Here is a 12010-nt window from a genome sequence, read left to right as displayed (position 1 = left end):
CATTACTGTCATTTCATCAAGTTGATTTTTCTATATGCTTCAAGTTTTAACGATTTCTCTTTAAAAATCCACCGCAGGCTTGTTCAAGCAGGGCTTCCATTAAGACCCTGATCAGTTCTTTAAGAGAGGTAAGATGCAAAAGTGTGGGGTAAGAGGCAGGACATGGATGGCTTAGTTAGGAAGCATGTTGGACCTCCCCTCCTCTTCCAGCAGCATGAAAGGTCAAAAAGGTCAAAGTTCATCCAGTATAATCCTGAAGTTCAACAGGTCCACCCCTTACTAGAATATACAGGAAGCAAAAAAGGGGGAAATATAGACGCTTCTCAAAATTCATCCATCCATTTGAGAATTCGGCAAATACGATGCTCCTATACGTTTATCTTTGTGGATTTAAAAACATAAATCCTCCGGCACACACTTGAAAGGAAACAAAATCCTTATGCAAGACCTCCAATGTTTGATGTGACATAACAAACCTAAAAGGACATGATCACCATCATACCCTCTACACATAATATATGACGCCACGTCTGGTCTGCCAAACCACATTGCATATAAATCAATATTAACATGAAAGAGCAGCGTTGGTTTGTACAGTTTTTCAGTTTCTCATAAAATATAAATGATGAATTGTTAACACGTTTAAGCAGTCCTGCAGAAATCTTTTTTTTTTTTTTTTTACATCTTTTGTTTTTGGTGGACATACACCATAAGAGATATAGAGAGCAAAAGAAATGACTGAAAAATGATTGTAGTTTGTATCTGTCAAGAGCCACCTTGCACTGATAAGACTGGCATCATGAGGATCAAGTTCAACTTGGTTGCCTGACATCCTCCCTCATTAGTCCTCGGCACTGGTTCCTCTCCAGTGCTACATGGGTCACCGTGGTTCAGGATTAGCTGTTGTTGTCAGACTCATCTTCGGCCTCCCGTAACCAGGTGAAGAAGGCAGTGACAGATTTAAGGGCCACGCCCTTTCCAAGCTGCTCGGCCGTGTCTTTACTGGACTCCCATTTGTAGAAGGTCTCCTCTTTGATCACGTCCTCATCATACAGGGCATCGAAGAAAATGCGCAGTAAAGCTAGTAAGAGACAGACAAATAACTCAGCAACACCTTCAATAACAGTTTTTATTGTGGAGGATTTTTGAAAGGGTTCTCGCATCTTTTGTCCAATGATTTTATGGCATTACTCTGAATTTGTGTTTATTTGATACGGACAATCAAAATTAATTTGATACAGATTTCATTCACAAATTGCAATTTCTAGAAGCTGAAAAAGCTTAGAAACTGAGCATAACTAGACACATTTCTAATTTACCAAAAAAAAAGAAGACTTAATATATTATAACGCTACATATATACTACATAAGTAAGATTTTATCATAAAAGGACCAACTGTTTTGGTGTATATATAGCACTTAGGAGATAAAAAGAGCCACCAACTTGAAGTTTTCCACCATTTTTCCCCCCCAGTTCTTTATTTTTAATCTGATGTCGTTTTAGCACCAGTGGGATTATGGGAAACTGAAGTGTGGGTGCACACTCCAGAATCTCGCTGGATGTAGTAGGTCATCTGGGTATTTCTCGCCTACTGTTGTATGATACTAGACATGTACTAGGAAATTCCACTAAAATACAATTAGCCTGAATCTAATACTACTTGAAAAGTTTATTTTGTGTGATCTTATCTTATAGTGAAAAAATATGAGGGTGATTTCACACTTGGTGCAATTGCTTGGACCGAACCAGTTTGCTTTCTCCCCCATCCCCCTGCCAGTCTCGGTTCACATCGGTCCGAACCGAGGTCTGATTAGGTCATCGTGAGAACAAGCGGCAGCTGTTTACAGTAACTAGAGAAAATGAGAACTTAAACCATAACAATTGCAATTTTTGAGCATTTATATAGTGCATCTAAGAACTTTGCATTTTGTGCAAAACATTTCATAAAATAAAATCAGCCATATTTTGTCATTTAAGTTTTATATATCAAATCAAGATATAGAATTGTGAACCTATCGTAGAATCGTGAGATTTTCCCATTCCTAATGGTCTCCCTTTTTCCCTTTAAACACCCATAATAATGTGTTTCAGATTTGACAGTTACAGACACTTTATATTAAATCACATGGACATCAATGACATTATCAAACATTCAGTACTCTCTTTTTCCATGATGATTCCGACTTTGATGACAATTTGACGTGCTTCAAGCTTCTTTATTTATAGCCAAAATTTGGAAAGAGAATTTTGGCAAACTTTGTGATTTAAATTGTAAAATGAAACCATCCAACACTGCTACATTGCTCAACGTGTGCTGCACAACCCTGCTAGAGATTGCACAAGTGTTTAGTCTCCCAAAACTGTATACATTTTTGTCACATCCGTATTTCAAGCTAATTTCCGTAATGCAAGTTCATTTTCCAATCTTAAATGGATCTATTTTTTTTTGTCAAGACTGATTGAACATCGAAAATGTTCGACAAACTGGAAAGGAGTACTTGTTAAATTTCAAGTTTTCACTGCTAATATCACATCCATAACACTGGAATTGCCATGGAAAGACATTAAGTAAATCTACACATCTGACTACAGGTGAAATAAAAGCAAAAAAGGAACTCACTGGCCGGCTGCTCCATCTGCACCATGAGAGCTTGGAGAGCGTAGAGTGCCTGCAGCTCCTTTGATTCATCGGCCAGGTATTTGTGCAGCAGCTTAGACCTTAGATTAAACTGCTCCACATCCACCTTGTAGGGGCTGTCACCTTTAAAAGTGTATTAATGCAATGCAATTAAAACCAGGTACAGGTCAAAAGTTCAGAACGTAAGTCAACAGAAGGTCTAGCGGATTCACTCACATATAATGGCAGATTGACATACAGCCATCATTAAGGCCCGCACAAACTGATTGGAGTTTATTTGCTTCTCTTCCAAGTTGGCCTTTGAAAAGAAAATGCATTTAGTCCACATCCCACACAGATAACTTGGGTAGCTTTGAAGTAGGAAAGAGCCTCAAACTTTAGTTAAAGCTCATGCACTCACCTCTACCCAGTCATTGATCCTCTGGTTGTTGGCTTTATCCTGTAACAACCTGTCCAAATGTTTACTCAGCTCCTCTGCAGTCAGCTCTTTCTTACTGGGCATTTCAGACTCTTCACCAAGGGTAAACTCCATCTTCTGCAAATAGAACATCTTAAGGGTTGGTTCCCCCAAACCTCACTCTCATGATAGTCCAAATTGTGACCAATGTTGACTTTGCACTGTCAGTCCCTAACATTCTGCATAACTCTTTGTGTGTTCCATGGCAGACAAACATATGGGCTTGGAACAACATGACACTTAAATCCTGGTGCCCATAAAGACACCGTGCATAATATATATTCAAGAACAAAAGACTGCACTTAGATCGCTAAAGACTAATACATACTTGAAAAGCTTTTAGTACCTTCTCTGTAACAAATTTATTGACATCCTCATCCTCTGGCAGAAAGTCTTTCCAGCAGAGTCCCGCCTCCAACCACACTGCCCCAACCTTTTTGTGACTCTATATTAAAAACAATTCAGGAAAAACTCAGAAACTGTAGAATCCGCAAGTCATTTTTATAAATTTTTAACAGCTCTAAACTCACTAGTCCTTTGCAGAGAATGTTAAGTATTTCCACAAGCAGGACAGCTGCTTTTCCAAAAGGCAGAAGAGGTTTGGACACCTCCCTGTGAAAAGGATGATTTTAAAAGCTCAGACACATCTTAATTATTTTTCTTGCATGGATTATGTTCTTTGCATTTGGATATCTGCAACTCTTTCAAATTGAACCTCAGAAATGCACTGTCTAACCTGAAAAGCTGGCCCATGGGGATGCCCCCCTTTTGCAACATGGGTGTGATGATCTCAGCCAAATAGTGCCAAATGTGAGGAATGTCGATGGTCATGTCATCTGCTATTTCCAGAATCTCCTGTAGTCTAGTGTGTGCAATACAAGTCATTAAAAACATGAGTGCCGATCTGCATAGACACCACAATGTGGAAATCATTAAGCCTCAAGCATGAACATTAAACCCTTGAAGACAGTTTAATGTCTGTTCTATCATGACAGCTGTCATTTAATATTCTGAAAAACATGAAGCAATATTTGCAACCCATTTTACTTCTGTAAAGTGACACATGGGTAAAACAGGATATTCAATGAGACAAAAATTAAGTGTTGGACATCATAGGGAGGTTCTCAATCGGAAGGCTGCAGCCTCATTAGGGTGGATTATTGGTTGCCACGTCATCAAGCATCGGTGATTGTGATCTCAGTTGTGAAGACCCAAGGAAGGCAGCCTCGTTTCGTAGCCTTTGTTTGCCATATTTTGGAGGATGCATCAAGTGCATCCTTCGTGACCTTCAATCACACACAATGCTTTGCACATTTACCAAATTATAAAAAAAAAACAGGGTGAAAAACGAGGCGGAAACATTTATGATGCAGCTTACTTTTTTTCCCCTCTCTCTTAAAGTTTTTATTTGCATTTGCATCAATGACAATATGTATAAAAGATACAAGGGACCAAAAATAAAAATAACTATAAAAGGGAAATTGCATAAATTTTAAAAGCTTTAATTGTTTTATAGTTTCTACGTGTCGAGTTCATTTTTTTTTTTTCTTCATTACTGAAAGGATTTAAATATAAATTCAAAGATCAGTGACGCAAAATATATTATATAAAGACTTTGAGTGACTAGCTTTGTGAATAAATTACAAAAACAATTTAGAGATTATGGAAATATTTCTTGTTTTCTTGTGCACTTATTAGACCGTCTCATTCTAGCACTGAACGCCAATGAGTCCAGCCTACAGCCTCAGATGGACTGGTCTAGGAAGGACACAGCCTAACTAAGCTGCAGCCTTCCGTTTGAGAAGCACCCATTGTGTGCATCTGGAATTGATTGGATCACAAAAAGTGGGTGTTCCAAACTAGAGTTTGCAGTCAATTACTCATTAATTGTAGTGAATTAAGAACTACTCCCCACTTAAAACATCACCGGAACACATTGGCTGGTAAACTAATGAGGCTTTTCCACTGCAATGCACAGTACAGCTAGACTCTACTAGCTTTTTGGGGGGTTTTCCACTGTGGATAGTACCTGGTACCTTTTTAGCACCACCTCGGTCGAAGTTCCAAAAGAGCCGTGCCGATACTAAATGTGATGTCAAAACCCTGCAGATCACCAATTGGTCAGAGAGAATCGTCACTACCAGCATCACTGGGTTTGCGACACAGGACAGCAACCCACTAGTTTTAAAGTTAGCACCAGTGATAGCAGTATCATTTGTTCACGTGACTTTCAAATTGTAAAAAGCAAAATGGCAAAACCATGCCGTGGCCAATAAATGAGGTGCAGACGTTCCTCTCGTTAGCGACGAACAAAACGAAAAAGTCTTTCAGGAAGTGGCTCAGCTGTTGGCCGCACATGGCAACCAACCGGTGACCCGGTCGGTCCGGTGACCTACCAACAGTGTAGGGAAAAGTAAAAAAATAAAAATAAAAACTTAAGTGACTACAGAACCATCAAGGACAACAACAGCCAGAGTGGTTCAAACAGAAGAAAGTGGTTCGACCAAATGGATGCTATTTATGGCAATACACCGGCGAGCAATGGGAGGGAGAGTGTTGCTGGAGTCCATGATGGAGGATGGTATGTTTTGTTATGTTAACTCTATATTCTGCTTGAAAGCTTCACTTTATTTAGTCGACCAGCTATTGGAAAGCTTGTTTCTAAAACAACCAGGCCAATTTAACCATTACACTTGTGTAAAATCACCATGCAACAACTGCTTTATGCCACACAATGAGCTAGTAGCTAACAGCAAGCGGTCGTGTTATTTTTTGTCGCATTTAAGAGGATGTCACGGCAGTAGAGGCAGCGCAACTATGACGATCAGCCTATAATCCCACCCATGTTGAGGCGGCACTAAACTGCATAGAAAAAGCAAGCTCAGAAAAGTAATGCGAGCAGAGTCGCAACGTGCAAAGGAAAAGTGACATAAGTGGTCTTGGTGATGTAAGCCGGTAAGGAAAAAGTTGTAACATTTTGATGAACTATTACAAACCTTTTTTTTTTAATCGCAAATAATTGTAAAGTTGATCCATATAATGATGCTAAGAACCAGTATTAATAATGTTAATTGGGTCAAATCTGATTTCATGCTGGCTTCCCTGATAACCACTAAAAACCATGCAATATCCTCCGCGTTCCTCGGTTCCTCAATTCCATCAGAGTTCATCAGTGGTCCAGAAAAATGGCACAAAACAGAAGGTAACAATATTCGCATGTACATTACCATGACTGAAATATAGCGCCTGCTGGTGAAAATCTTACCCCTTATTGTACTGGTCAGCAGGTAGTATTCCTTCACTAACAAGCTTCTGAAACAGTTGACCTATGTGCTCTCTAGCGATGGTGCTACGCTCCAGTGTGGATTCCACACCATTCCGTATGAACACGAAGAGCATAGGTGCACTGTTCAGCTCTTGCACACACTGTAATGCCTCCTATAGACCAGTAACATGAGAACAGTCAGTGGAAGTACTCAGGGCAAATTTACATACACTTATTTAACATCTGATCTTAAAAATCTCTTAAAATGTTATATTACTGGAACAATGAGTTGAAAGTAGGGCTGAAACGATTAGTCGACATTATAGACAACGTCGACAATAAAAAATTGTCGACCAAAATTTTCATTGTCGAATAGTCGTCTGATTACATTTTACACAGCATGAGATCTTTTGAAATGCTATTGATAACATGGGAGGGCAGCACTTCAGCTCGCACTTGATTGAGGAGAGGAAGAACAGTTCACAGTACAGACGCACTCCAAACCTTCCAAACATATTAAGGTGATGTAGATCACAGAATATTATAATACAAAAATGCTAAATAAGTAAATACAGAAGCAGTGTCATCGTGAAATAAAGCAGAGCCGTACCTTCCGCTCGAGCAAAACTTGCCTGTCAGAGTATCTAAAAAGAAAACACTGTGCCGTTATATACTGTATTTAATGCATCCTTTATTAAAGTTTAAATAATAAGGAAGCGGGCTGTATAAATAAGCACAAACTCCGAAACAAAAAGGTAAGAGGGAGTAGTCTTAGCCCATTATACAATGCAAAAAAGTATTATTTTATTTGTCTTTTTTGGGTTGTTTTCTAATATAAATACCTAAAATTCCTTATGTACATTTACTTTAGCAGATATACTACACAAGAAAAATTTGCAGAGAATATAATAATTATCAAATAATCAAAAAAATCCTTAGAACAAGATACATTTACCTGAGAAGCAACATATACTCATATTCAACATAAATGCTCTAAAAGCAAGTCTAAATATCTTATGTTGCTTCTCAAGTAAATGCATCTTGTTTTAAAGACTTTTAGACAATGTTAAATGGAAAACAAGACAAAACACTTGATAACAATAGGATTTTTTTGTAGTGAATTTTTTAATTAAACAAAAATCCAAGTAGTTTTTCCCCTTTAATTCAATGAATGTCATTTATAGGTATTTTTAAAATATGATTTTGTCCTCTTTATTGTTAGTAAGCACATTTAATACAACCTTTTAAGTTGGGCACAAGCTGAATAGTCGGTTAAGAGCTAATGATTAATTGTTGCAATAATCGCCCGAATAGTCGAATAATCGTTCTAATAATTGTTAGATTAGTCGATTAGAAAAAATAATTGTTAGTTGCATCCCTAGTTTAAAGCAATAAACAAGTTAAAGTCCACCCAAAAATGAAAATTAGCTGATAATCTACTCACCCACAGGCCATCCAAGATGTGTTTGACCTTCTTCATCAGAACAGGATTTAAGATTTTTAGGAAAGTACCCCAGGTTTTTAGCTTCATCCAATGCAAGTGAATGGACACCAATTTGGTAAAATGGTCCAAAAAGTATATATAGGCAGCATTGAAGTCATTCACACAGCTCCAATCGATTATGTTATGTTTTCTGAAGTTAATCAATACATTTGGGTGAAAGACGAATCGCTAATTCAAATTTAATAAACTATAAAAAAACTTCCTGTAAACACTCAATGCCTCCCGTTGCTGTTGAGTAACGTTGGCGTATTTCACACGAGAATTCAGAAGTTCGGCTCCGTTTACCACAGAGGAACTTAACACGAGAGCTAGGTCAATTCAAACAACTATAGAGAGCTGGCGGAGCACTGATTTAAAGATAAAAACGTTTTAATTAGTGATTTGTTTCCCCACACAAACATATTGATTAACTTCAGAAAACGTAATCGACTGGAGTCAAGTGATTTACATTGATGCTGCCAAAATTAGCATTTTGGACCATCAAAAATTGGTGTCCATTCACTTGCATTGGATGAAGCTAAAAATCTTAAATCCTGTTTTGATGAAGAAGGTCAGTTACATCTCGGATGGCCTGAGGGCAAGTAAATTATTAGCAAATTTTCCTTTTTGGGTGAACGATTCCTTTAAAGGTGCAAACAGAAAGTTTTTGGTCATTTTGTCTTGACACCTAGAGGTGCGTATTCAGAATCATTTAAACGCAATAGTTTTCAGTTACAGATGCCAATGTAGAAATTCACTATTCACAGTCAGTCATGATTAATTAAATCCCTGAGTTAAAGTATCCAATAAAAGGGCAGTTACTTTAAATCAGTATTTGGCTGAAAAATGTAAAATTACTGTGTGCACCTTTAAAGATTTAAGATTCCTTGCTGATCTGCACGAGCAAGGGACTACCAACTAGTCGACTAGTAAAAGTTTTCAGAAGTATAGTCTGTTGAAGTTAATATTGTGTACAACCATATAACTTTGAATAAAACAATTGAATATTATTGAATGGTCATAATTGTATTTTTGTTTTTTTAAATACATTTTAGATTGATCGATTGTTTTTTTTACTGTTAGAATCCTCAAAAAAATTACAGAAAAATTTATATTTCTAAGATTTGTATTTAATAGCTCCTCAGTTCCTCAATCCCATCAGTGTAGATCAGTGGCCCAGACACATGGCACAAAATAGAGGTAATCAGCGGAGCATAGTATACATTAAGAATGAGGATCACTTCAGGATGAAGACATGTCTGAATGTCCATACCTTCATGTCATTGATGTGGAGATACTCTTCAATGATGGATTTGGATTTCTTGTCCAGTTCATCCTCACTCAGGGCTGGTTTTGTTTGAGCAGGTGGTGGAGGAGGAGCTGCCATGAGTTTCACTGAAAAAAAAAATAAACGATCCATAGTGGAATACATTTGTGAACCTCTATAAAATCAACCGATTTCTCATATGCTTACAACTCATCTTCTACACTGGTGGTATAGATTAGGACAGTTCTTCAAGGCTGTTGACTCACCAGTCTCTTTGCTTCTTTCCCGCTCACGACTACCTCTGTCGCGGTTTTCCGTCATGCTGGACACACGGCGTACGGAATCCGGCGGTCCACGGCTGTCACCTCGTCTACGCTCTTCACTTTCACGGCTGAAGCTGCGCTTGGTGAGAGATGGACGAGGTCTGTCCAGGCCTCTGTCCCGTTCCTCACGCCTACTATCAAAGCGCTCGAAGCGTTCACCACGATCTCTGTCACCGCGATCTCTGTCGCTTCTGTCCCTACTGGAGCTACTTCTGCATAGCAGATGGACACGAAACAAGAACAGAAAGTCAAAAACAGACATAATTACTATCATGTAACACTGAAGTCGGTTGTCCTTTGTGCTGAGAAAGCAACAAGAGCTCTTTAAATCTTACCTTTGAGGCACTCTACGATCAGAGTCAAGAGAGCAAGAGGAAGAGGGTCCAGACTGCTGCAAAGCAGAGAAGCGGTTGAGTGTGCTAGTGGCAGGTCTTCCCTGGTCTGCATCAGATAAGAGTCTAACATTAGACTCGCAATTACCATGAAAGAATCAACAAAATGACGACAATAGTTGAGTGCACTATGACCAAAATCTTTCACACAGTAACAATATAAATATCAAGATTGAATATATTTATGCAGGAAACTCAAATAGTTAACTTCTAATCATGCGGCAAAGCCTATTTTTGGATAATCAAGTAAATTAATGGGTGAAAACAAAGTTGAAATTATTCATAAACTAATGAAAATTCTTACATCAGTGAAAAACAGCTTAAAATTATCAACCCTATTTGACATGAATAAAGAGCTGAGCTTCTGTATGCTGTGCTTGTGCCAAGTTAAATATGACTGGGTGACTACTCACCTTGATCTCCAGTGGACTTTGCTCCAGTACCTCCACTGCTCCCTTTGCCCCAGCTGCCCCAAGAGCCCTTTCCTCCTGGAGCCAGAAGCTGGTTGTTGAAATCACCAGGCTGCAGTGAGACAAGATGGCAAATGTGGTTAAAGCAACTACTTCTGTATTTTGAATGTCATGCTCTGCAAGCTATTCACTTTAAAATGCAAATTATAAATGCCTGGTCTCAAAATTACCTTTAAAAAAAAAAAAAAAAAAAGGCTTTACCTTTGTAATTTTGCTGAGGCGGCTGGTGTCAATCGGTCTGTTCTTGGTGGTAATAGGCACTATGTTCCAGCCCTCATCCTGTGTTTGGCTACCACGGCCCCCAGAGGAGTGCGGCCCGCCACGGCCCCCTCGACCCTGACTCGAGTCTTTCTTAGACAGCAGTTGTTGCTGTACTTTGATCTGCTCTCTGTGTTCTTCCAGCTCAGCCTCTTTATGGATTTGATCAATGGTCTTAGGACCCTGATCTCCTCTCCTGGGAACCCAGTTGTTCTGTGTGAGAGAGACCGCACGCAGACAGTTAAGGAGCAAGAAATAAAAGGACAGGAAGTAGTGAGTGCATAATGAATAAATGTTTTCTTTTGTAGATTAAGGCCGCTTTCGCACTACAGCTTTTGGTGCAGACAGGGTCAGTATGCCATCAATTGGTGTGAAAGTTTGCATAAATGCAATCTGCCCTAAATAACGAAAGTGAACCGTTACTGATGACATCATTTGACTCTTTGCATGCTCCCCATTATATCTATTGTAGAATGTGTTTCTCATAGCTGCCTGTCTCTGAATAAATTACCTTCAAATTAGCTTGCATTCTTTGCATCTTTGCAATGCAAACAAGCAAGTGTTTTTCTGTGTGCAAGTTTTTTTTGGTAAATCCAAAGGGACCAAAATGTGAATAAACCCATAAAGCTGGCATCTTCACATCTTCAGTTGTTACCTAGCTACAGTGATAAACAACTGTTGCAAGTACAAAAGTTGAATGCTTCAAGTGAGAACTAGGCATGTGCATTTGAGTTATTTTGTTTTTTGTGGATTAGAGTACTTGACTAAAAGTAATCAATTAATCGTAAATTAAAACACATGTTAAAAATAAAACAAGACATGTACGCAAATCTTATATTTTAATCAAATTGACCAAGAACGGTTTCAAAATAAGAACTTCAACAAAATGTGCTTATCTTTTGTGAAAAAAAAATTAATGAACATATTAATAAAATTGGAAAACAAAAAAGATTTTAAAATAAAAGTACAAAATATTTACTCTTACACAGAAACCAATACTGACGGTATTAGGGTAATGCACATACATTTTTATCATTTCACATGTAATTATTCAGAAATACATGTGGCGAATATTGGCTTTTTATTAAACGCTCTCTGCAGATTTTCAGAGATTGAACATACATTCACAAATACTGGTTTAATCTGCTTAATAGTTTGCTTCGCATTTTCTTTCCACCAATAAAAGTAGATCCTCCTCTGTTGGTTTGCATGACTCAAACAAGAACCAAAATACAAATAGAGTAGAATTCAATGTGGAATAAAATATTACAAGAATTGCTTTGTAATACAACATGGCTTTGCTTTAGAAGCACAGATGCCATTACACATGATCTTTTCTCATTTAACATAAGAGGTGCCATGATTAAACTTTCACTATTAACCGTGATTAAAAATGTCAAAAGTAAATTTTAAATCCACTGTTAAAAACTGTGAAAGGATTTTAGACATGCCAATT

At 38.1% G+C, this 12010-nt stretch overlaps 1 protein-coding gene and 2 non-coding genes across 5 annotated transcripts in view; all 3 read right to left on the bottom strand.

The window, feature by feature from the left end:
• Positions 1-12010, bottom strand: part of eif4g1a (eukaryotic translation initiation factor 4 gamma, 1a) — a 53661-nt gene that overhangs the window by 148 nt on the left and 41503 nt on the right. For all 3 annotated transcript variants that reach the window (XM_052128987.1, XM_052128989.1, XM_052128988.1), the window contains 13 exons: positions 10498-10767; positions 10240-10348; positions 9770-9875; positions 9378-9646; positions 9118-9239; positions 6362-6534; positions 3833-3958; positions 3627-3708; positions 3443-3541; positions 3040-3174; positions 2856-2937; positions 2622-2762; positions 1-1081 (listed from right to left, as the gene is read on the bottom strand). The exon at positions 1-1081 is cut by the window's left edge and continues 148 nt beyond it. In XM_052128987.1, the coding sequence (XP_051984947.1) occupies positions 897-1081; positions 2622-2762; positions 2856-2937; positions 3040-3174; positions 3443-3541; positions 3627-3708; positions 3833-3958; positions 6362-6534; positions 9118-9239; positions 9378-9646; positions 9770-9875; positions 10240-10348; positions 10498-10767 (1899 nt within the window). In that variant the 3' untranslated portion in view covers positions 1-896. The remainder of the gene's footprint in view (positions 1082-2621; positions 2763-2855; positions 2938-3039; positions 3175-3442; positions 3542-3626; positions 3709-3832; positions 3959-6361; positions 6535-9117; positions 9240-9377; positions 9647-9769; positions 9876-10239; positions 10349-10497; positions 10768-12010) is intronic.
• LOC127645887 (small nucleolar RNA SNORD66) lies at positions 6235-6302 on the bottom strand. Its single transcript, XR_007970854.1, has one exon. It is a non-coding gene; the product is annotated as a small nucleolar RNA SNORD66 (small nucleolar RNA).
• On the bottom strand, positions 8982-9057 carry LOC127645885 (small nucleolar RNA SNORD66). The gene has a single exon (XR_007970852.1). It is a non-coding gene; the product is annotated as a small nucleolar RNA SNORD66 (small nucleolar RNA).

This window comes from Xyrauchen texanus, chromosome 6, assembly GCF_025860055.1.
Source record: "Xyrauchen texanus isolate HMW12.3.18 chromosome 6, RBS_HiC_50CHRs, whole genome shotgun sequence".
NCBI classification, from domain to species: domain Eukaryota; kingdom Metazoa; phylum Chordata; class Actinopteri; order Cypriniformes; family Catostomidae; genus Xyrauchen; species Xyrauchen texanus.
This window is presented reverse-complemented; position numbering and strand designations above follow the sequence as displayed.